Source organism: Fulmarus glacialis, unplaced genomic scaffold, assembly GCF_000690835.1.
Source record: "Fulmarus glacialis isolate BGI_N327 unplaced genomic scaffold, ASM69083v1 scaffold2467, whole genome shotgun sequence".
Classification (NCBI taxonomy): domain Eukaryota; kingdom Metazoa; phylum Chordata; class Aves; order Procellariiformes; family Procellariidae; genus Fulmarus; species Fulmarus glacialis.
In genome coordinates, this window is record NW_009224928.1 from 84,061 (window position 1) to 107,695 (window position 23,635).

Below are 23,635 nucleotides of genomic sequence, written 5' to 3' on the forward strand. Positions count from 1 at the left end.
ACACATGCACAGACAGAGCAGACACTTCACTTTCCTGTTCCGCAGTGTTCATAAAATCTAGGAAACTACATTAAATTTGCCTTGGAACACAAGCCCAGACAAATCCTAAATTCTAGGAGGCTAATGCGTGAAGCTAAGAGATGCCCTGGTAAACTGGGAAAATGACTCACCCAGTCTGTTCTAATGGGTCTGATTCCACAATACGTACACCGAGAAGAGTAGTCACTTGGGCAGAAGCACTCAGGCATGTGCCTCCCCATGGCAATTAAGCCATGACATTTTCAAAACCTTGCAGAGAACAGAGCTGTGGCAGGGCTGCTCACTGGGCTGCTGACACGCACCAGCTCAGCGTGTGAGGTTATACAACTACCTCTCCTCAGCTCTGCTAAAAGGAAAACACACCAGGAGGAGCCCTCAATTGCACTCGTGTTAAGATTTGTTCTTATTTCTCAGCTACTATCGTGAAAATGCTATAGTCCAAAATAACCCGCCGTTTTAAAGGGCATGTTTTGCTATACTTTGTTATTTGAGAGTTGCACAAGTGCCCAGAGGTACATGTTCAGAAGAGCAATAAATAAATATGATAAATTGAAATAAATCAATTATTCTTGCTACTGCTGGCCCTCTGAAGCCCCAGGCACCATTAGCTCTATGACAGCTGAGCAGAAGGTAGGTTTCTCAAAAGGTATCTCAGTACTGAAAGTGAAAATTAACATCCACTGTTCCACAATATCCTCAAAAATGAAGAGCGCCACAGTATCCACGTGGTATAGTTCATTCCACAAGCTCAGGACAAGTATTTGTGTATCAGGCAGATCAGATGTGTATCACTGTCCTCCAAAACTGAGCAACAAACGGGAAAAAAGAAACAAACCAAAAGGCTATCTGTTTTGGCAAGTCACCAGCCTACCTGTACAGTGCAGGGGCAGAACAAGTCACCCCAGGCAAGGTTGGAGAAGAAGGGGAGGCAGGCGTTCTGCAATAGCTGCATCCAGCCAGCTCTGCAGCATCTTTAGCTTTTGGTGGTGAGAAACTCTGAATGCCACAGAAATTTGCCCGTATTTTCTTAGTTGTTCTCATCAGTTAAACAAGCCTCTGTGGTATTTATAAGCATTCATTGTTACTAAATTAAACTGATGACCCATTAAGAGTGATGGCTCATGGTAGGAAGGCTGCCAGCAATTTAGTTCTTTAATATAATGTCATCTTCAAAAGATGCCACACAGATCATGTTCTTTTGGTCTTCTTCCTTTTACTTTTTTCCCCAAGATTCTGACATATTCAAAAAGGCTGTAATTTATCATGAGGATGTTTAATCAAAAGAGCCAAAAGGTATAATGTTCAATTCCCTCATTATCGCCTTGTACCCTTAATTCTCATGGAAAGGAGGCTTTGTATCTCAAAATCCTCTGCTACTAAGCACATCCAGAGGTTTATAGTCCTGAGTGTAATGGATTTGCTTGACAGCAATGATTAACGCTAAACCAACAACACATACCAACAGTAACAAATCAAATTGCCCATGGTGAGCAACACATTTCCTTCAGTGCTGGAGAAAGAGGAGCATGGCACTTGGCTTGGCAAACCACAGAACAAGATTCTACTTCCTGAAGTTAGTTTAAGCATTGAACTTTATATTCTTGATATTATGCTGCATCCCAGTTATTTCATGTCAAACTCCGGTAAGATTTTCTTTCTTGCTTCCGGGCATGCTCAGCTTAATTCCCGCACCCTGACTTTCAGAGCTTATCTTTGGTACTTCACCTGTTACAAGAAAAAGTTCTTCAGGACAATTTAGCTCCTTAGTTGCACCTCCAAAACTTCACTATCTTTCAGAGACTCTGACAAGAGTTCCTACGCAGGTCTGTAGCTAGATCCCAGGCAGAAGCTGAGAAGCAAATTAGAGAAGTCCTACCACATCTCAGTCTCTCAAAGTATTGTCTACTCTAGAGCAAGTCCATCTGTCAACCACTGGTTTGCCTTGCTTATGAGCATTTATCCAAACACAAATGCATTCGTAAAGGTCTGTAAAACTCTCCAGGTAAAACTTGCATTGAACAAAATTAACGATCATTGAATAGTTCCTATGCCACTCCCCAATAGCGCATTGCCAGTAAAACTGGAAGCAAGGGATGAAGAAACTCAAAAAACTTGCTCATTAGCATATCTGATTGCACCTTGTACCTCTCAGGCAATCTCAGACATCTGTACTTCACCAGACAGTCCAAGACAGGCCGAAGCCAGACATACTACCATTTCTTTTAAAGCATGAGTCTTATTACAAAAAACTTACTAGGCACTACAGGTAGAACTTTTAAATTATACTATGTCCATTGAATTATGTTCTGGATGCTGGCATGTAAGCAGCATTTTTCTCCCTAATGACTATGCCTTCATTCCATTTCATTCAATTTTCCCATGCATTTGCATGTCATTTCACTGCTGAAGAACACCTAGAATTGGACAGGGTTGTTGGCAGAATAGTTAAGATGATCAAAAGGCTTGTTGCCAAAGACAAATGTGTTTTTATATACAGAACACCCAGAGCACTTAAATAATAGTTATGATCTCTTCCAACAGCTTGTTAGTCACTACTTGATCTCCCTTTCTGCATTTATCACAAATGACTAACCTCTGGTTCCAGTACTGAGATTCCCATTTGTCTACCCCAGAGGCCTAATTTTGTCATAACAACCAACATAATAAAATGGTAGTAACGTAGGAAAGATTTGCAAGTATACTTAGATATTTAGGCACCTAAAAGGTTAAATTGACTCTAAAAGGCTCCTGCTTATACACCTTTCAAGCACTTTGTAAAATCTCTTCCACAGTTAAATTTTTAACACAGCACTGGTTGTTATTGCAAATAAGTATCCAAGGCAGACAGCAACAAACTGTCATAATATAACTGTTATAATCCTGAGCTGCATAAAAAAAAAAAAGACAGAAAAAAAGAGGAATTGCTCAACATTAAGAGACAAAAAAGACCTCCAAATACTTGCCTTCTGAGAAGCAAGAAGGGAAAATCACTCAAAGTTAAGGCAGATTCAGTCACGAGAGGAAGGAACAGGAGCTGTTCCAGCATAAATAGAAAACTGAAAAACATGGGCATCTTACAACCTCAAGAAAAGATACCAGTACAAAGTGATACAACAATTGGCTCCTATGTGCTCAACCCAGACACTGTTGCTCACAACTATACCTTCTTCCCCAGCTTTTTCTCACTGCTCCCTTATTATTCTGTTTCCCTGCATGACCAAAACAAACCCCTGAAATCCTGTAGGCATACATTTTTGTCTTTACAATAATGAAATAAAGAAATTTAAAAAACAAGGACACTTGGATGTGTTTTGTGGATATACCCTATGTTTATGAGGGCAGAAAAATTATGGGACTGAGTCTGTGTGATTAACGTATCAATCATGCTGCTTAAAAATGTCAATACAATAAAACATTTCTATGTAACTTCTTCTACATAACTAAAGGCAATTAAAGGATGAAAAAATAAATACACACAACTTTTCATAATATACTCCTGGCACTTCACTACCCACAAGACTTACAATTACTAAGTAATTTCCCAGCAACATATTTCCTGTTCTGTATTCCTTAATATTATTCAATATACAGATTAAGACAGTACGATAACATAGTCATAGGTTTAATCTTATATTCCAGCTGTGTATATGGTTACAGATATGCATAATCAGTCTACAATTCTCTTCCATCAGTTTGGAAGAACCTGTATAAAAACGCTTCTAATTTAAGTACTATGCACACATAAGCCTCTGAAAACCTTGCTGCCGTCTCAGCCCACTGATTATTCATGATGTCACCTTTACTTTCATACATACTACACAAAATGCAATAGTCAAACATTTTAATTGCTTCATCAGTCACCAGAAGCATTGCTATGTCTCAATATGGTATTCGCATTTGTTTAGAGAGGCCCAAGTACATACTCCAGTGCCATCGCACACCTCTTCAAATATTGCAGCTACAATACTGGAAGTTGGTCTTACCCAAGGGAGCTTCTTCACATAGAGTAGAAAGGGACACAGGAAAGCACATGACCACAAAAGCAATTGAAACAAGACATGCTCACAGGGAAGACAGTTGTCAATGACTCCCTCAGTACTCAGGGTTCCACACTTTGAAAGCCCTTGTGTTATATCCTGTACCTGACTACTTCAGGTACAAATATCCGTTAAAATCTTGCTTTAAAAGCAGCTTTTTCTGGTTAATCTTTGATGCTGCTTAGAGAAGGGGAACAGGGAGTATGCAGCTTCCATACACAGCCCTTGCATGACTGAGGAATTTCAACCTACTTCCCCCAGCCGCCTCTCAGTCATGCCTTGTGTTCCCACGTATCCCCACAGCACAGCTGCAGCCACAGACAACTTCCACTTCCAGGCTAATGCTCGTATTTGTCCTCAGGGCTAAAATTATTTTGTATGTTATGAACAGCAGCAGCATGTTTGCTTACAGAGCTACTATGAGCTACGCTATATCCTGATACAGACTTCTGTAAATATTAAATCATCTACTAATACCAGTTTAAATATCTTCACAAAAACCAGCACCTGGGAACTAATATGAACCTTGGCTGTTCTTATAAAGTGTGTGCTGCTTGCATTATTGAAAACCAGAGAGTAAGGAAATTCAGTAATACAGAATGATTTATTTAAGCATAGAAGAAATCTCTATCAATACCTAAGATGAAAAAATAACAAAAGCAAATCTAGGACTCCATATCTCAGGCAAAATTTTAAATCAAGCACCACACAAAAGATACTTGCTATCTTTGTGCTGCAAGGAAAGATTAATATAAACATATGTAAAGCTTTACGTAATTCCCTTTCTTTTGCCTTTGAAGATAGATGCTGAAGCATGCAAAACAGCTGGTAACTTATTTGCCTCTGAGGTAATTCGTACTTTTTTTTATTTACAGAAATATCCCTGTAAGTAACTTATTACTTAAGTCAGTCTTTTTTTTTTTTCAGAGTAAATTACATTTTTTTGCCTGCTCTTAGATCACTTATCTTGTTTTATTATTTTGCGGTGTTCACAGATGTTCAACATCTTAAAACCCACTAAGAGAGCTGACGTCTGCACTGAAACCCCAATTTAAACAACGTTTCGTAAAGAGAAAGAGAGTATTTATACTTAGAAAAGAGTGTGGTAAGGTAGGACGATGACTCAGTAGCAATAGGCAAAAGCAAACACAGCACTGTTTCATCTCCTTTTTCAACAGATCAAGTTTAATCCGAAGCTGGGATGATAACAAATCTGATGACCATTTGGCCTTCACTGTGAGACTAAACATGCTCTGCAAATCAATTTGCAATGGATATGTATGCATGTAAAAGACCTCTGAACTCCAAATAGCTTAGTGAACAAAGCCAAATTTGTATGTGGAAATAGAGGAAGCCAGAGCCGCAGACTCTAACTGAAGACCACCTCTCCAGTACAGAGCATAGCACTTCAGGGCAACATGTTTGCCTGCAGACAAACCCAGAGCGACCATGCAAACATCGTCCTTTTTTTTACTGTACACAGTATTGGCAGCCACTGCAGAACTGTCAGTCCTTCACTTTTCACTTCAGTTAGCACAGAGATCCACAGGAATGATAAAATATTCACCAATGTATCTAGCCTTTTTCTTAAAGTGGGAGTGTATAAATACCCCCTTTCTGAGTCAGAATAATTACTTCACATCTTATTCTGTTTCCAGTATTTTAAATGCAGTGTGTTCTCAATGTAGAAACCCACAAAGAATACACTGTCATGTTTGTTTTGTGTTGCAAAAGTTTTATTGTAACAAGTCTCAGTTTAAGTATTCTTTGGCATCTTCAATACAGACCTGCATGGTGGGAGTTAGCAATCCCTGAAGAGATTAGCATATTAAGGCAAGAACCTCACCTCATGAATAGTGACTGCAGAGAAATGGCCCCCTACTGAAGCTGAAAATACAGGCTGCTCTGAAAGACTTCATACAGTTAAAGACAAGTGTCCTTTGAAATTTGTTCTCACCAACGATCACAAAGTTCTGCAAAAAGCAGTATATTTGATGTACAGCACTACTGACAATCAGTCTTCACGTTTCCCCAAGCCCAGCTGACTTGCCTGTAACCAAAGGCTGAGTCACAACGAACAAAAGATTATAGTCCAAATACAGAAGAAACGCTTCTCCTCATTGAAAGCCTCATTGAAACAAAATGTTTGTGAGCAAAGTCATTCATTGATGTAAGAGCTTTTCTAGATTTTGCAATCCAACAGGTGATAAAATATAAGAAACAAAATATTTAGACTATCAGAATACTGTCTTGGCTGCCCATTGTCTTGTGTTATTTTCCTGTGAATTCATAATCTTTAAGACATCTTTCATCTCAAGCTGGCAAAGAAAAGAATCTCAAGGAGGAGGCAAGCAAATGAATCATTTATCATCTGCCCTCTCTCCTCCTGACTGCTTCTCTGCTGATTTCAAATGATACAGGAACAGTTTATTTATAAAAGGCACCACTGATACCTTCTAATTTTGAACACGTATTAACTGATTGTTTACTTCTACTAGTGCCACCTGCCCCTATTGCCAGGGCTGTATTTACCTCTTAGTTACCTTGCACATATTCAGATCTCTCACTGTTTTAATCTTTCGTCTACATACATCTATCCTTTGTTTTAAATGACTACTGTGCAATGAAAGTGAGAAATAAAGGACTGATAGCACGATCACCCAAAGAAATTTTTCAAGACAGGCAATTGAAAATGAAATTGCTCCAGTGCTGTCCAGCACAGGAGCTATGTGGTGTTAGAAGAAATATATATAAGCCTCCAGAAGCTACTCTGTTTAAAGCTGCCAGGTAAAGGATGCAACGCATTACTTGGACCAGCTGACCACATGACGGTACCTGAGCCATCTACGCTAGGGATGCTACTCTAATAGGAGAGCACTGGCAAGAGAGGCAGACACACTTGAGCGGTGCTTGACACTGCATTATATCAATATCTCTTTGACCTTTCAGTCTTTCGGCATCGGCGAATGGACTCTATGGCCAACATTTACTCGTGTGTGCTTTTTCCGCTACGCTCTCACCCCATCCACAATACATTCCCCTCAGTCTTTCTTGACAATCTCTTATCCTGCCCACATTTATCTTTTTCTTCCATGTACAGTGACACTTTATAGAGCACTCCCCTCCAAAAGTCTTTGTAAATATATAGTAAGTTTGCATTTTAAGAAACTAGCCTGAAACATGGTGTGACTTCATTCTGCAATAACTTACGACTTGTGCCTTGAGCATTCAAGACTACAAGCTCCTGTCTGTACCGCATCTTGCTATTTGGCCAGCAACCAGAAAAGTAGGAAAGCAGGGATTTCAGTGGATGAGGATCTCTAGTTGTTAATGGAATACAGCTAATGTTTTTCTTACCTTTTTTTTTTTTTTTTTAACTGGGTGGGTGGTCAAACACTGGTGCAGGTTGCCCAGAGAGGTTGTGGAGTCTCCATCCTTGGAGATATTCAAAACCCAACTGGACATGATCCTGGGCAACTGGCTCTAGCTGACCCTGCTTGAGCAGGGGGTTGATCTAGCCCATCTCCAGTGGTACCTTCCAACCTCAGCTATGCTTTCAGTCTCTTAAGGCTACCCTTTAAGCCTCCTATGCCCCATGATTCTGTATTATTTCTCTGTTATTAATCTTCCTTGTCTACAGCTCGATTGCTAAAATCCAGCCAAGCTGCTCTGAGCCACTCTCCTTCCTGTGTGTCAGCCTCTGACAGGCGAAGATGCTGAGAGCAAAGTATATTATTGCAACTAGGTGTGAGCTGCCAGCAAACCCGCAGAAACTTGATTTCATATATTTGATGCCTTTCCTTGTTTACAAACCTTATGTTAGTACAACCCATCCTCAGCTCACCAGGCTGAACCGAACTCCCTCAGGATCTTAATCTGCAGTAAATGCCAATTGGGATCAGACAGCAAATACTAGAACTGCAGACTATGAGGACTGGCATTTCACTAGGGAGCTGCAGACAGCCCCTCTTTAGCACTTTTCATTCCTCTCTTACTTGTTAACCAGCAAGACTTCCATTTAGGTTAACTGAAATACAAGGGGAAATGAAGCCTTCATCATTATACCAAAAATACTCCAGAGCTACTGTTTGTTTATTTTTATTCTTAACCTCAAAGAGAAATCAGGAAGATAAACTTCCACATTTTTGCTCCTCTTTGTATTTTGACAAAGGTGGCCTAAGGTGAGTGGAAAAAAAGAATTGTTTTGTGTGCTTAGAAATACGCGAAACTTTTATGTATATCTGCATATTATTAAATTATTTAATCTTTGTATGAAGAACAGAACATCCAAAAGCTTCTAGAAGTTGTTTCATAAGCAGCAGAATTAATGAAGCTTGGAGAACCATGGATTTGCACCCAGTGCCTTCTAATCACCTCAACCTCTACACACCCCCACCACCCCTTGCCCCAGCTTCCACCTGTATCCTATACCTGCACAGCTGGGAAAGTGATAGTGGATGCTGGGACCGCTACAGAACAAGACAGATACTGACTGATTGGCCAGCGCACCTATGTGACTCGGCCACTGGCTGCTGCCTCTCAAAATGGAGGTTTTCATTAAGTTAGGAGCACTAATTTGTGTCATATTCCTCTATTCAGCTTTCAATTTAAAAGAACTGCTATGTTCCTATAAATGTATTAAAGACCTCTACTCTTCTGTCAACTCTAGCCAGTACTGTCCAGAGGGTTCAAAAAAATCAAGGGGAAGAGGGCAAATGAACAGATGCTCTCAAACAAGGTTTGTTCCATTAGGAAACTGGAATAAAACTCCTAGTACTAAAGGCATCCAGATTGTCACAGGATGACACTCTCTTTGCTACATGATTACAATATGACTCTCTTCCCTCATATGCAAAGCAGTATTTGAGCCCAGCTCCTCTGCACTAAACTAAGAAAGCGGGTTGGGGCATATGCCAGTCACTTGCTGCAGATGGCTTCCCTGGAGTGGCACCTGGAATAGCAACATGGGAGCTACGTTCCCCGTCTCCCTGAATGCCGAATGCCTCCTGGGAACTGCAGTCACCCCCTTCATCAAGGGCGGACAGCTTGAAGGGGGAAGTAAACTTCTTACCTCTTTCTTCCTTTACGCGGGCCTGTAGGGCAACTAGCAATCTTCTCAGAACACAGGGATGTTAGCAGAACCAATTTTACACTTTAAGTAAATTTGATTCAGAAAATGACATCAGAGCCTTCACATTCTGAAATGAGTTTTATAATAGGTTTCCTATTGGATCTGAAAAAGGAAGTTTTCATGAAGATATATGGCATCTATGAAGAAGCTCTTTATGACAAATTCGTATTTTTCTCTCCAAGGACTCAGTTAAATTTTTATTTCAAAAGCAGTTCTATCTACCACACTACATTTTGGGTTTTAAGAACTAGATAAGAAGAGTAAGGAAGAAAATAAAATCCTCGTAGCTTTCTGTATTGTGTGCAAATCAGTTGTCTGCTTTCCCTGAATTTATTTTAAAAAATATTCTTTGGTGTAGCAGTAGTTTCTCTATGTTAGGTCCAGTGTTCATACTGAAAAGTTTAGGTGGAAATCTAATGTAATCTTTAATACCTTACATAATGAGGTAGCTACTAAAGAGCTGTCTCCTTTACACCGGGGACTGCAAAGGCCAGAAAGTGTCCATTCCCACATTAAATATCCTTTGGTCCCAAAGATGCTGTAGCTTGCATTATGTTTCTAAATAAACTTCAAATAACCACTTGAGCAGTGTGCCACTCTTGCATTAAGCAATGAATTTCACAATGCAAATGGTGGGGAAGCCCCAGAACACAGCAAAGGTAGATAGTCAGACAAACTTACGTGCTGGATTTTAATCACTCTGCCCCCTTCCAGACATGGCCAGTTCACACTTGTATCCCCAGTTTTTTGGCACAGAACTTCTTACAACCTGACTGCAGAACATGTGCTTGTTGGGTTTTGTGTCTTTATACCAAAAGCTTGTCTGCCTTTTAATTTCCATAATTCTACGGCATGGTAACTTCCCATATAAAATTCAGAATTGTAAGTGATTAACAAACTAAACATTCTGTCTCCTAGTCAAGGGATCTATTTCCAACCATCTTTCTAATGATCTTCACTTAGCTTATATTTTCAGTTTGTCGCCAGTTTTCAGTGCGTTTGAAAGATTTCTATACAGAAATAACCCAGTCTTAATACATTGTACCACATGCCAACTTCCCACTAAAAACCTCTGTTGCTTTGCTTACTGCAAGTCCCTCATACAGTACCTAGCCCAGATTTCCCCCCTCCATGATACACCTGGGCATGTCATACTAGTGTGACTCTTTACCCTAATACCCTTCGGCTCTGCCTCTAGAGTCACAACCATTTCCGCTTCTGACAACGTGCTGTGAGTAGTGATGACTTCATGTCAGTTCTGATCTGTGCAAGGATGAAACTTCCCGCCAAATTAACTAATTCCTGGAATCCAGTTGCACAGCTCTCCTAACTCTATCCAAGGATGCAAGATCCCCTACTGAACCTGCCACCAAACCTTTCCTTAATACTTACCTTTTTTTCCCCCAGCATTCACACAAACTACTTCTATCCCAGTGTCTTAGCAATGGGCCACCTCCACAAACTTTCACCAGGACGCTCCCTAAGACTCCTTAATGTCATGCTAATCAACATGCTCGAGCTCCCCATGTTGAACTGAGCAATTTCTTCTAGTTTACTGTCCCTCTCTTTTTGTTCTGTTTTCCTTAAACAAGAGTTTTCCAGACTTCTGATGTCAGGCAAGGCAAGCAGGCTGGTTTCATACCTTGCCATCTTGGTAGCCTTTTTGATGGCATCTGTACACCCATCACTACTTCTCTGCTCACCCTCTCCTTCTGAATCATACAGTCTATTACAAAACTATTTTGTCAGCACTATGCTGATGCATTTGTGCAATAATATTACTTTTATTTGTGAAAATATTGGTTTTAATTGTGAAAATAAAAGTAACAAAAAAATGATCAAAATGCACTTTGTGCCTTTGAAAGCACTTTATCAGGTTTACTATTTTTCTGGCACTATCAGTTTCCATTTTTTTAGTGGGTTTTTCATACAACACATAGGAGAATATCAAATTGCATAGAAATAAAAATGTAAGTGGAGGGACTACTCAAGCTGACAGGGCAATTGAGGTACACATTAGAAGAAGCTCCTTCACCTTAAAATAACAATAATAATAAAAAAGTCTAGGTTTGAAGTTTGTAATGTCTCAACATCTTTTTTAGTTTTGCTGGGATAAACACTTTCTTTTCCTAAAAACAGCTGTCAAGTTCCTCTTGTCTTTTCCATTACACTTGCTACATGAATGAGAAGTTACTTCCTCAAAGTTAAAAGCTGTGAATAAATAGGCCTCCGGCTCAAGTCAGCTGCGTCTGTAATGAAATCCATCTCCAAAATGGTTCTGTGGTGACAAGATGAAGAGTGGAGAGTGGAGAAGGGTTCGTATAAGAAGGATTCTGTATACAACTGCAATGCTGTTTTTCTGGGACACTGACTAAGCCATATACCTCCCCAACACAAGAGAAAAGTGAGAAGCAACATTGGCCATTCAAACTGACGAGACAGCACGTCTGTTTTCTTTAGCAGTTGATTTAACCGAATAACCATGAACCACCTTTGAAAAAGTTTGACAAACCATCACTGTCTCATAGCACTTTTAGAACGATTTTGATCTGCAACCAAATAAAAGGCAGCACTGCTGCTCCCTCTGTTTCTCCCAGCTCCTGCAACATTCCTTGCTGTCCTGTCAGATCAAGTGCTTGTGCAGCAGTGTGAGGAAGTAGACAGTGATCTGAAACTGCGTTTTTCTTGCTAGTTTAATGTTAACCTTGATCATTCTCCTCGTCTGGCCCACCATGCAGCCAAACGTCTGTACCAGAACATAGGAAGAAGAAAAACAGGAAAGATGGTTCTTTTTTTGGTGGCAGTGCTAGCTTAACACGTTTCTGAAACTACAGCCTCAGGCTAACCTTTCAACGTTTATTACTTTTATTTCCCACTACTCTATTTGCTTAATAGCTGCCAGGCATGTGAGTGAATCTTTTGGTTTTCCTTAGGTCACTGGAGCTTTTTTTTTCTTTAAATCATTTCCTCGACACTTCCTGACCTCTTATGAATTCCCAGAAGTAACCATGACCTGTGTAAGTTAGGATAACACTATGCTGAGTCAGTAGTCTAACAGAGAATTCCTAGGCCTGAAAAAATACTAAGTCTTATGATCATAGTTGCAAAATGAAGCAATAATGGCTGACATTGCATCTTGCAGCTTTTGCAGAACTAGGTACCAGACTATATAGATCAAGGACATATGGAATCTGGCAGGAGTCTAACAGAAGTCTACGCAAGGTACACGTGGTTCTAAATGAATTAGGGAAATACAAAAATACAGCATTTAAAGTTATTTAAAATGAATGGAATATCTGGTGCTAATGACTGAAGCTTGTGTGAGGGTACTTTAATTGGTTGTTTTACCACTGAAATATCCACAATGAATGCATGACAGAGGATGATAGGAAAATACATGACCTAGTGTAAAAAAAAGCTGCTTAAATGTGCATGATGGCTTAAATTCAAACTACTGGACAGCTGGGATGCTACTGTACCCTGTTTGATCACTAAACACAGTGTTATCTCTGTCATCTACTGTAGCGCACTACTCAAGAAATCTGAGCAATGAATACAGTGCCAGGCTGAGCACTGTACGGGTACAATGCTGACAAAATCTGGTCCCTAGAGAAAACAGTATCAGAAACAGATTCTGGAGCGCCAAATATTGCTGGGGGGAAGCAGATATATCCTGGGCTGCCACGGGTGGCCTGGGGTCCTTGCAGGTGCCAGTGCTCTCTGGAATAGTCTGTGGAGTAGAGTGGCAGATTTATGAAGATGCAGTCACAGCAGATGCTATAGTATAACAGCTAAAACCATGAGGGGCTTCACTAGGGCGATGCAGCCTAGGCAGAGGACCATGCTAGTGGCACCACACCCCCGCTGACTTCAAAACTCATTCCCAGCTAATTTGGGCATCTGCAGGGACCTATTTCTCACCATGAGGACCTCTGCCCAGCCTCCGCTTCAATTGCTAAATAAAGTCGGCGCTGAAGTTAGGAAATAACGGCTCTTGCTGTGTGACAGATAATAATAATCTTTCCTATTGCAATTGTGTGCTTGGGGCCAAGAATCAGCAATCAGCCACTTGTCAGCACTTGCACACTTCACTCTCTTGTCAAGCACAACCACCCTACCACTGAGCTTGGAAACTAACTATCATGAGAAACAAGCTTTGAATTTTTAAAAGGATGATATTACTAATTAACACCAAGCAAGAAACAGGCACAACCATGTATTTATAATTGAAAAGGGAATGCAGAAGGATATAGAATAGGAACTACTGTGAACTACTGGTGCATCTTAACATTAGAAAGTAACATTAGAAAGCAGTGATGTAACCACAAAAAAATATGGTAAACAGTGCAATACATCAAAATGCACCACTTACAACAGCACAACTTTGCATGCTCTGGGCACCTTGATAATGGTGTAGAAGACCGTAAGGGAGGAAATTTTCCAATAAGATAAAACATGCATGAAGTATTCAATGAATAAAATTTAGGAAACTTCATGCCAGTGGAAACAAGAAATATACTTTTGCAGGCATAGTATCTTTTTACTCGAGGCACTGCACCTACATAATATAGGAATCTGAAAACTGAAAGCCTACACAGCTAATAATGCCATCCTACTCAGAATAATCCAAGCCATGCATTATCAACACTATCTGATACCTCTACGTGTTTTTCAAATCTGGTTATAGCAAAGCAAACTTCCCTAACTTCAGGGGCTTTTAACCAGATGAATCGAAGTATTTCACACAGCGTGTGAAAAATAATTGGAATTAATACAGTGACAAGTTCATTCCAGGCATGTCACTTTATCAGAAGAAAGTTTTTAAAGCCTGTATCAATTCTTGGAAGTAAAATGTTTCATAGAATCTATTACACACCATAAAACAGCACAAACAACGTGCCTCATGGGCAATACTTTCATATAGTTTCTTGTCACTTGCAGCCAACAGCAAAGCTTTGCTTAAAGCACTCCAGATGTTGCATACGTGCACACAGGAAAGGGAGTAGGGCAAAAGAACAGGTGAAAAATACCTGTGCAAAGTGCATTCAGAGTTAAATCCCCTCCACAGACACACGCTCCTAACCAAACCCCAGAGTGGCAGCTGGTTCACAGAGGTCCCTCCTGCAGCATACTTCTAAGCAGAACTCTCTGCTCAGCTCTCCTAAATCACCAAGGCAGTGATGATCCTTCCTGCCAGCAGCCACGGTTCATTTTTGCTGTGTACATTCTTGCCACTGTCTGCAGAAGTTTGTCCCAGCTTGGGTTTATAAATACCATTTCATCAGAAAAGGCAGCTCTTGAATAATGGTTGTAGTTTCCTTCTGGTCCAAGTAGACAGAAGTCAAAAAGTTTCCTGCACTGAAGTGATTCAACAGCAGCAGAACAAGTCACTCTATCACAACGCAGAGAGCACAAGTATGGAACTGTTTTTAAAAAATACAATCATAGAAAAAAGTACAAAGGCATACATTTACATTAAACTTTCACATACGTCCAAAAATCTTTTTTACAGAGGGGTGCTCACTGGGTTAAGAACAAATTCTCAGACCAATCATTTATGTAAATTATGTAGGTCTTCAATTCTTGTCACATGACACTGCAATTTGAAGGAGACCCAAGGAAGCTGTTGACAGGCCCTGTTTCTCACCTACAACCCCAGAAATCATTCAGAGGTTTTTATGGTTGTCACAGGAGCCAGAAAGCTCCAACTGCCTCAGTACGCTGATTAGTGCCGTAACTTACCATAGCACGGCTGGCTCTTATCACTACCTACAGGCGATGGGGGAAAGATGTCAACAGCCGCACAGCCCTGATTCCGGCCCAGCAGGGAAGGCTAACGCCAGTTCCCTGTCCCCATAAAAGCAACACAGCACCATCCCAGCTACCATCCAAGCAAGCAAAGGTAAAGCAGCACTGAACTAAGGATCTGCCTGTGACTCTGACAGCACACTTAGATGGGCGTATTTAACTTAGCAGTTGCAAATTCATCAAGATTAACTCCAGGAATGACAAGACAAGCGTTCTTGACCCAGTTTAAAGTACACTGGCAAAGTTTCACAGCTCATGGAAAATATATTAGCTTGCACAGTCAAAGTATACTCTCTTGATCCCACATTTTCATTCCAGATAGGGTTATGTTTTACATTCCACAACAGTATCCCTGCATTGCTCCTTTGCTTTCATTGTCTCTGTCACAGAATAGGAAGTCTGACTCTCTCCTATCACAGCTGCCAGATACGAGGTGTAGACATCCCAAGCTAGGCACTGGGAAGTATACAGTAACCCCAATGCCTCGCTCCAAGGCTCAGTTTCAGGTGAGCCACCCTGCTCGTCTTCTGCCATTCCTTAATCAGAGAATCGCAGATTTCACAGTACAGTTACAACTACAAGAGAAACCCCAAAAGAACCAAACTCATTTTACGGCATCAGACAGTTAATGCAATAATTTTAAATTGCACTGTTTTATGACTTCCCTCACTATATAAATGTATTCATATAAAAGGATACTGAATCCAAAAGCACGGCCCCATGATGCGCAGAAGGATGTTCATACATTAGACAACTACCCCTCATCTGAACGCATCTTATTCATCAGCTCCAAAATTAGCTATATTCCATGCACATTAAGTCAGAAGAAAAGAATCATGAAACTGAAATGCTAGAGAGAATCATCATTTTTCCATGTATCCTCTACACGTTGCATGTATAAAATAATATACTGTTTTGAATAATCAAAAAGGAACTTTACTAAGTAGAGGTTTTTCCTCTAGCATGGGATAGAGTTCTTCTCACCTGCCTCCAGAAAAAATTTTTTCAACCACTACAGATCAGACACACCACACATACACACCAAGTTTCTTTCTGGCTGTCCCCACATGTCCAGCACAGACCGGTGTCTTTTCCTGCCTCTCTGAACTGAAAGCAGTGCCTTTCAGCGCAGTGTAGCTTACCTGAGGGTAAAAATTATCCAAGTACTTATTTTCAAGAAACACTACTTTTAAAGGAAATGTGTATTATCTGAGACACTACTTATGCATATGCAGATATGGTATTTAAACTCAAAGAATAAATATTTTGCTGAATTTGAGTTTCCTGTGCCATTAATTTTTTATGTTTCATTTTGGGTTTGTGTCATATGTTGTATGCATATTTTAACCTTAACAGGCTGAGAAGTATGTTCTTGTGCATATTTGTGTAAACTGTGTAGTGATTATACACCAATTAGCTGATCTTAGAAACGAAAAGGATTTTTTTTCATGCTAGCTATAATTTCTCTGAAGTTGGCAATATTTGCAAGGGAACGCCAAAGCCTGTCTGTGGAGAAGGCCTGAACATAGAAACAGCAGAAAGATAATCCAACCAAAAGACAGATTAATGCCTTCAAACTTCCTTGTTTGAAAGGAAAACCAAAGCTGAGTGCACTGACGGTCAGACACCTCAGCAAACACATGACTGGCATACGACAAAGGCAGTTGTTTGCACTAGGTTTAGTAATAAAAGACTTTGTGATGGAAATTTTGAGGTTTGCCTTGCTCTTGAAAAATATGACCACTATCATAGCTTACATAAGTTACTTAATATAAAACTCAGAGTCGACACACTCATACACTGAGCCGCCAACAGCTTGCCTTTTTAATAAATGGGGTGTCATCCTGGTTTCGGCTGGGATAGAGTTAATTTTCTTCCTAGTAGCTGGTATAGTGCTGTGTTTTGGATTCAGGATGAGAATAACGTTTATAACACACTGATGTTTTAGTTGCTGCTGAGCAGTGCTTACAGAGTCAAGGCCTTTTCCTGCTTCTCACCCCACCCCACCAGCGAGGAGGCTGGGGGTGCACAAGAAGTTCGGAGGGGACATGGCTGGGACAGCTGACCCCAGCTGACCAAAGGGATATTCCATACCATATGATGTCATGCTCAGTATATAAACTAGGGGAAAAGCCAGCTGGGCGTCCGCTGCTCGGGAAGTGGCTGGGCATCGGTCAGCAGGTGGTGAGCAACTGCATTGTGCATCACTTGTTTTGTATATTCTTTCATCATTATTATTATTTTCGCTTCCTTTTCTGTCCTATTAAATTGTCTTTATCTCAACACGCGAGTTTGACCTTTTTTTTCCCGATTCTCTCCCCTGTCCCATTGCAGGGGAGTGAGCGAGCGGCTGTGTGGTGTTTAGCTGCCTGCCAGGTTAAACCACAACAGGTGTCTTTTTGTATCCAAATAATCACAAAACTATTGAACCAAATGGTGAAGCATTTTTCTTGTAAAATACTTTTCCCATTTCTTTAATTTACAAAAATAGACTTAAATCTCAGTTTTGCATACAACAGACTTGTTATTTATTCATAACATAAACCTATTATATCATCAAACCTACTTTCACAAAACTTTCCCTTTTTGGATAGAATGCAAATTCTCTTTATTATTTAAACGTAGGGTAGAAGGTAAAATAAATAATTCTCAAGAGAACTAGAAAAAACATTTCCTTGCTTTCAGTGTTTGGCTCTGATTAAGAGCATGTAACACACAATGAGCTGTTCCAGATTTGCTGGCTTGAATAACTTCAATGCAGACTGCATTTACAGTTTATATAAAACAAATACATCTAGCAAGGCAATATATCTTTTCCTGAAATCTGTTTACTTGTATAACAATTGTTGTTAGTTTACTTACAAAATACAGCCTATCAACTCCAGTTTTGCAATTTGGCCTATGCAAGTGGGCTCCTAGTCCCAAATACACAACACGGTGCAATGAATAGGATACTTAAAAATAGAATACTCAAAAATCAGAACAAAACTATCCCAAAATAAGCCATAGCCATTTAACAGTTAAGCTCATTGCATGCAAGTTTCCATTATGACTCTTTATACCTGGATGAAGATCATACTGAATTTATGACAGATCTGACACAGTTGCACAACTTTGGATCTGTTTTTAGATTTTGAAAGTTAACTTAGAAAAGATGGAATTTCACCATGTTGGGAAAGCATTTAAAAAAAAAAAAAAATCTTTCAGCGTATTCCTGTTCCAAGATCTGACTGTAATTTTCTTACGTTATTAAATAATAGTAACAATAGCAATAATTTTGCTTTTTTCAAACAATCTGAAAATGTTCTCAGGGAAGAAAAGGCTCTCCCAATCTGTTATTACCAGGGTGCAACAATGTCAATTCTAAACAGAAAAAAAGGATTTATTTTTTTTTAAGTCAGCTTTACAGAAGTTTTAGAACAATAGTTCTGTATGCCAACCAAAAATTCTGGAGCAGTGAAAAGATATACTAAAAGACCCACACCTGGCAAGGAAAGGATTTTCTTGGCATATGAGCTGTAGGAAGAAGCAAAAGAATGATCCCTCCCAGGTTCTGGCAAAGGATATGCAAGCCAACCACAGCTGACATTCACACAGCTTCAGACACGTCTTTCAGTACCACGGCCTTTTTCCCTAGACCGGTGCTGATAATGCAGTACCTGAAGCACCCATCAAAACCAGCCTAGAGCTGCTGCAGCCCTGGGAACTGTCAGGGAAAGCACAAGGACTTTATGTTTCCCTAACCCCATCTCTACACTTGAGCAAATGGTCCTTTTTTGAGCCTTTCAGAGCTGAAGCATGAACTCACTGGAATACTATATTAAAATGCTCAGTTTCCTAGATGTTAATTGCCACTGCTACCATGCTAGAACAGATCTCAACATCTTTATGAGGCAGGTATAAACCCAGGTTTTGCCAATAGGCAGCCTGAGGCAGAGACACACGAAATACCTGGAAGTTATGAATAAATTTGGATATGCCACTGCAATAAATCAGAAAAAAACCCTCTGCCTATCTGAAAAACCCATACATATTAAGATACCTAACCTTGGAAATTAAAGTGTGGTAATTTGGCTGACAGAGTTTAAGTGATTTAGCAAAAGCTATACAGCAAGTCTGTGGCAGACCTAGAAAATAAACCCATTATTTCTTAGGTGTAGCCCTAACTTCTAGATCATACTTACAACCCTGCAAAGAAAGAAAATACCTACAAATATTAACTCTCGCAAATACATCAAGGCCAAGTTTAACAGAGTTTCCTAAATTATATCCACCACAGCAGTCATTTCTACCGTTTGTTTCCATTAGGTCACTAGTATTTGCAGTCAGCAAGAAACATTAAAGGATGAGAAATGTTCCGGTTTTACTGCCCCCAGTGAAAAGCAGACAAAATCAAATTCTTCCATCTTCTCCTGGTCTTTATAACAAAAACCTGAATGATTCACAGATGGTGAAGTAAAACTAATAACACCACAATCAGTTGCCACCCTCACTATGTAATGGAAGTACTAACCCAGGTAGGCTACTACCGGTGGCGTTACACCCACTTTAAATTGTTCCTACGTTACATCTATAATCCAAAGTAGTAACGTCCATTTGATGAAATAAGCCTTTACAAGAGGCATTTCAATTTACACTGATTTTATTACAAGAACCCCTGATTTCAATACAGTGCTTAGAAATAATTACCATGAACAAACAAGATACAAAGTTGGATCCTAAATAACTTTTTTGTTCAGAAATCCATTCTTTTCCTCTTAGCTACTTAGATGCTTCTTACAAATACTTTAGCTATTTTCCTTAAATACCACTGTTGGACACTCGTCAATATTCCTCAAGGAAAAACTTTCTACAAGCCAGAAGCCCAAGAAGCCAAGAGTCTTCTGCTCAAAATGTAAATGCCTGCTAAAGTGCTGCCACGTAAATTAGGCCAACCAAGTTAAGTAGTAAAAATACGCAACATAACACCACAGCAGTAGAAAAGCACTTATCATCATCTTAGTAATAGAAACAATGCACCAGCACAGAATGCTTCAATCCCACATCACTGGATCTGCTCTGAAGTTCCAAGCAGCAAGATTACATTGCCCAAGCAAATAAGTAATACTGCCTACTATTTTCACTGCTGAACAGTGGCTAAAGACCTTTAGATGCATCCCTCTCCTCCTCACTTCCTAACAACAAGGAGAAAAGAAAAAAAAAAGTACCCTCTTTCAGGTCAGGTCACGTTCCGTGATCAGTAAACAGACTGAAGTAGGGTTTAATAAAAATCACAGCACAAGAACACTTGAAGAAAATAATTCCTGTGGCATTTAGGGCTCCCTCTTCAGTAAAATATAGCAACAGTTTCCACAAGGAGATTTGCCACATAGCTCTTAGAAGACTATTACTGAACACAATAGTAACTACTTGCTTAGCTGTCCTCACTTAAACAAGGCTACTTTGGCACCATGCTCAAACTGACCCCAGAAAAAAAGAGGGGAAGCTCTCTTGGCCTTGTTATGCTCTATGCATCCTTAGCTGTACTGCTAAAGTACGGCATGCTGCAACTGCTTACTCTGCAGCAATGGAAACAGCTGTGGAGAAGCAGCCAAAATGAAAAATTTACTAACCCTGACACTATGTAGAGGTAGCCATGAGAAGTGCAATCCCGACCAACGAAATCCAATGCAATAACATCCTAATACGAAATCTGCTATTTCCAAACCTAACCCCTTCCTCAAGCTACAGATCTTCGTGTCACTCTTTGCTTCTCTCCTTTCAATAAATATGAAGTTTTGTATTCTCCAGCTACAGACAGAAAAAGAACTTCTTTATCTCCTGAATCCTTTAAAGCTTCTGAGCCAGAGGGAAGGAAGAAGAGGAGAAAGCCTATGCTCTAAGTATCATATTTGGAGTGCTATCCCCTTGTGACTGAACGGAATCTCTGCATCTGCCACAGCTATTAGCCTTCTCCAAATAGCAGCTGAAGCAATATGGAATAGACTTGGTCCCTAGATAATTTCCCAACTACTCATATGGTTCTGTATAGCAGCCATGAAAAAGAATAATTCTTGGTAATTTAATTCTGCTGTTGCTTGAAAAACCTATGACCCAAAGCAGAAATGTTGGACGTGTCTCCAGATTCAAGATGACATTGCAAACTCAAAAGACAAAGCCTTCTGTGATTTATTTCCAATTTTTTCTTTCAGAGGACATCACTCCTTGCAAAAGAGGTAGAGATTACTCCCCCTCACATTTTAAAGGAAGTCATACATTTTGCAGAAATTATTAAATCTTCCTCATTTGCAGTTGCAAACCTTAGGTTTAAGACCTCTAGTCAAACTGCCAGCTCAAATACAATATTCGCTGATAATATGGAAGAGGAAATTTACATATGCATAGTCCTAACAGTATAGAAGACATGCCAAAATGGAAACTACATTACAGTAACGATTAATGACAGCAGATTACTCTATATAAGACAGCAAGCAAGAAACCGTCCAGTGAATTCTCCAGGAAAAAATACAGCCCATCATTTGCACACAGCCAATATTCCTCCCACAAACGAATGGGAGCATAAACATAACCTAAAGAAAAATCCATCTTTTACACTGCCAATTTTTTGTTTTGTTGTGATATTTCTGAGAGCAGGACTGGGAGCTAAAAAAAGGAGGCTTTCATTTTAGCAACTCAAAATGCTACATAGGAATCTGCATTGGGTGTCAAGCCAGACATGAAGAGCACACATTCCAGTCTGAAACAGAAGACAGTGATAGACACTTCCCAGGAAACCAATGCGTTAAACTTTATGTTTTCCACTTTCTTTCTTTTTTTTTTTTTCCCCCAAAGTTCTCTGTCAGTAACCGGTCTCTGCCCTAGATAGAACATGAATACGTGAATGTAGACTGTCATCACTGTGCAAAAACCTCCATATACACAAGCTGTCAGTTCCTTACTTTAATAAGCTTTAGTAATCTCCTCATACAGCTTTCCTTAATTAAATATATCTAGGAAGGATTTCTTTAAGAAGAAAGGGATGTCTGTGCAAATTAATGTGGAAATATTAGACATAATACATGTGTCCATATGCCAGACTAAGAGGACAATGAGACTTTTTTTTTTATTATTCCTGCTATGCCTTTATAGTTAAATAGACTGTAGCTTTATTTCTAGAAACAAGGAAGGTTTACATTTTGTTCTTTTAAAGGTCTGAATTTAATCTGCATTTAAGCTTCCATATACTATACCTTTTTTGTTGGTTCTAATAATTGTCTCAGACAACAGTAAAGGGCTTCCATTGGAAACTTCATTTATAGGCTTCTCTGGTGGTTTGTTGGCAGTATTTTCTTTCTTCATGTCCTTCTTTATTTCCTGCAGAAGAAAAGGCAGGTAAACAGGGAGAAGAAAAAGAAGAAACAGTTAAAAAAAGGTATTAGAGAATATTCTACATCTCAAGTTCCCAAGATTTCGTAAAACTTCTATGTATACACCCCTGCCTATTCTAATGCTACCTCAAAGACGCTTTTTAAGTTGAAATGCCACAAAATTAAAGTAATTTTCTGTAACTCTTCCAACCTCTTTCTAAAAGAGGTCAATTCCTTATTTATGTGTGAAAACTGTAGGACAGTTTTGCAAATCTCTTACTAAAGATCACCAAAACTGAAAGGTGGGAGGGGGGGAAAAAAAAAAAAAAGACTTCTCAATTTATCCATCAATTAGCTGTACATTTGACGCACAGGGCAGAACTGGGTACAGTGCTCCTGATATAAAGGCAGCTAAGTCTGCTTCCCCTCTGTCGAGAAGCCCACAGAAACAACGACCATAGCAGGAAGAAAAATATTAACTAGGAAAATATGACAAATGTTACCATAATTGGCAGAAGCATATAGAGAGCCTGCTGACAGAGCCGTTGCTAACACTAACATATTTTGCAGCTGACTACCTTTTAAGGTGATCGACTTCTTTGGCAGCACACAGAGAAAATATGTATGGTGGAGTTTCATGAAAGTAAACCCACAGAAAACAGCTTCCCAAGACTTCACAGTTAGCACTTGAGAAGATGAACAATACTTCTCTATCAGCTTCTTAGGCAGACTTTAAACGCCTAACTGCTTTGTTGTCTATATCTACTTTGCCAAAGCATCCAAAATATCATAGCCTTTCATATATCTTACCTTGAAACATCACTGAGGTAGACAAGTAGCATTACCTCCACTTTATAGACAGGTAACTGATGCACTAAAAAGGCTAACAATTTGCTCATAACCATGTACCAAAAAATAAGGACAAAATAAGTTAAGTTTTGGCTCCAAGCTTTGTCCTAGGTCAGAATTTTAGAGCCACTTGGGCTGGGAGGGACCTCAGCAGGTCTTTACTACAGTCTCTGGCTCAAAGCAGGGCTACCTCTGGGGTCAGACCAGGCTGTTCTAGGCTTTGCCCAGTTGGGTCTTGAAAACCTCCAAGGACAGAGACTGCACAACCTCATGAGCAACGTGCTTCACTGCTTGACTGCCCTTATAGTGACAAAAATTTTCCTTATACCCAGCCTGAAACTTTCTTTTCAAGTCCCGTCTTCTCTCTCCTGTCCTCCCCGCCAGGCACCACTGTGAAGAGCCTTGCTCTGTCTTCTGGATAACTT

At 39.8% G+C, this 23,635-nt stretch overlaps 1 protein-coding gene across 1 annotated transcript in view; it reads right to left on the reverse strand.

The window, feature by feature from the left end:
• LOC104080047 (SH3 domain-containing kinase-binding protein 1-like) overlaps positions 1 to 22,362 on the reverse strand; it is a gene marked incomplete at its 3' end in the record, with an annotated part of 93,506 nt that extends 71,144 nt beyond the window's left edge. Inside the window, exon 1 of the mRNA XM_009582301.1 lies at positions 22,245 to 22,362. Within this exon, the coding sequence (XP_009580596.1) occupies positions 22,245 to 22,353 (109 nt within the window). The remainder of the gene's footprint in view (positions 1 to 22,244) is intronic.
• Positions 22,363 to 23,635: the final 1,273 nt, after the last annotated feature.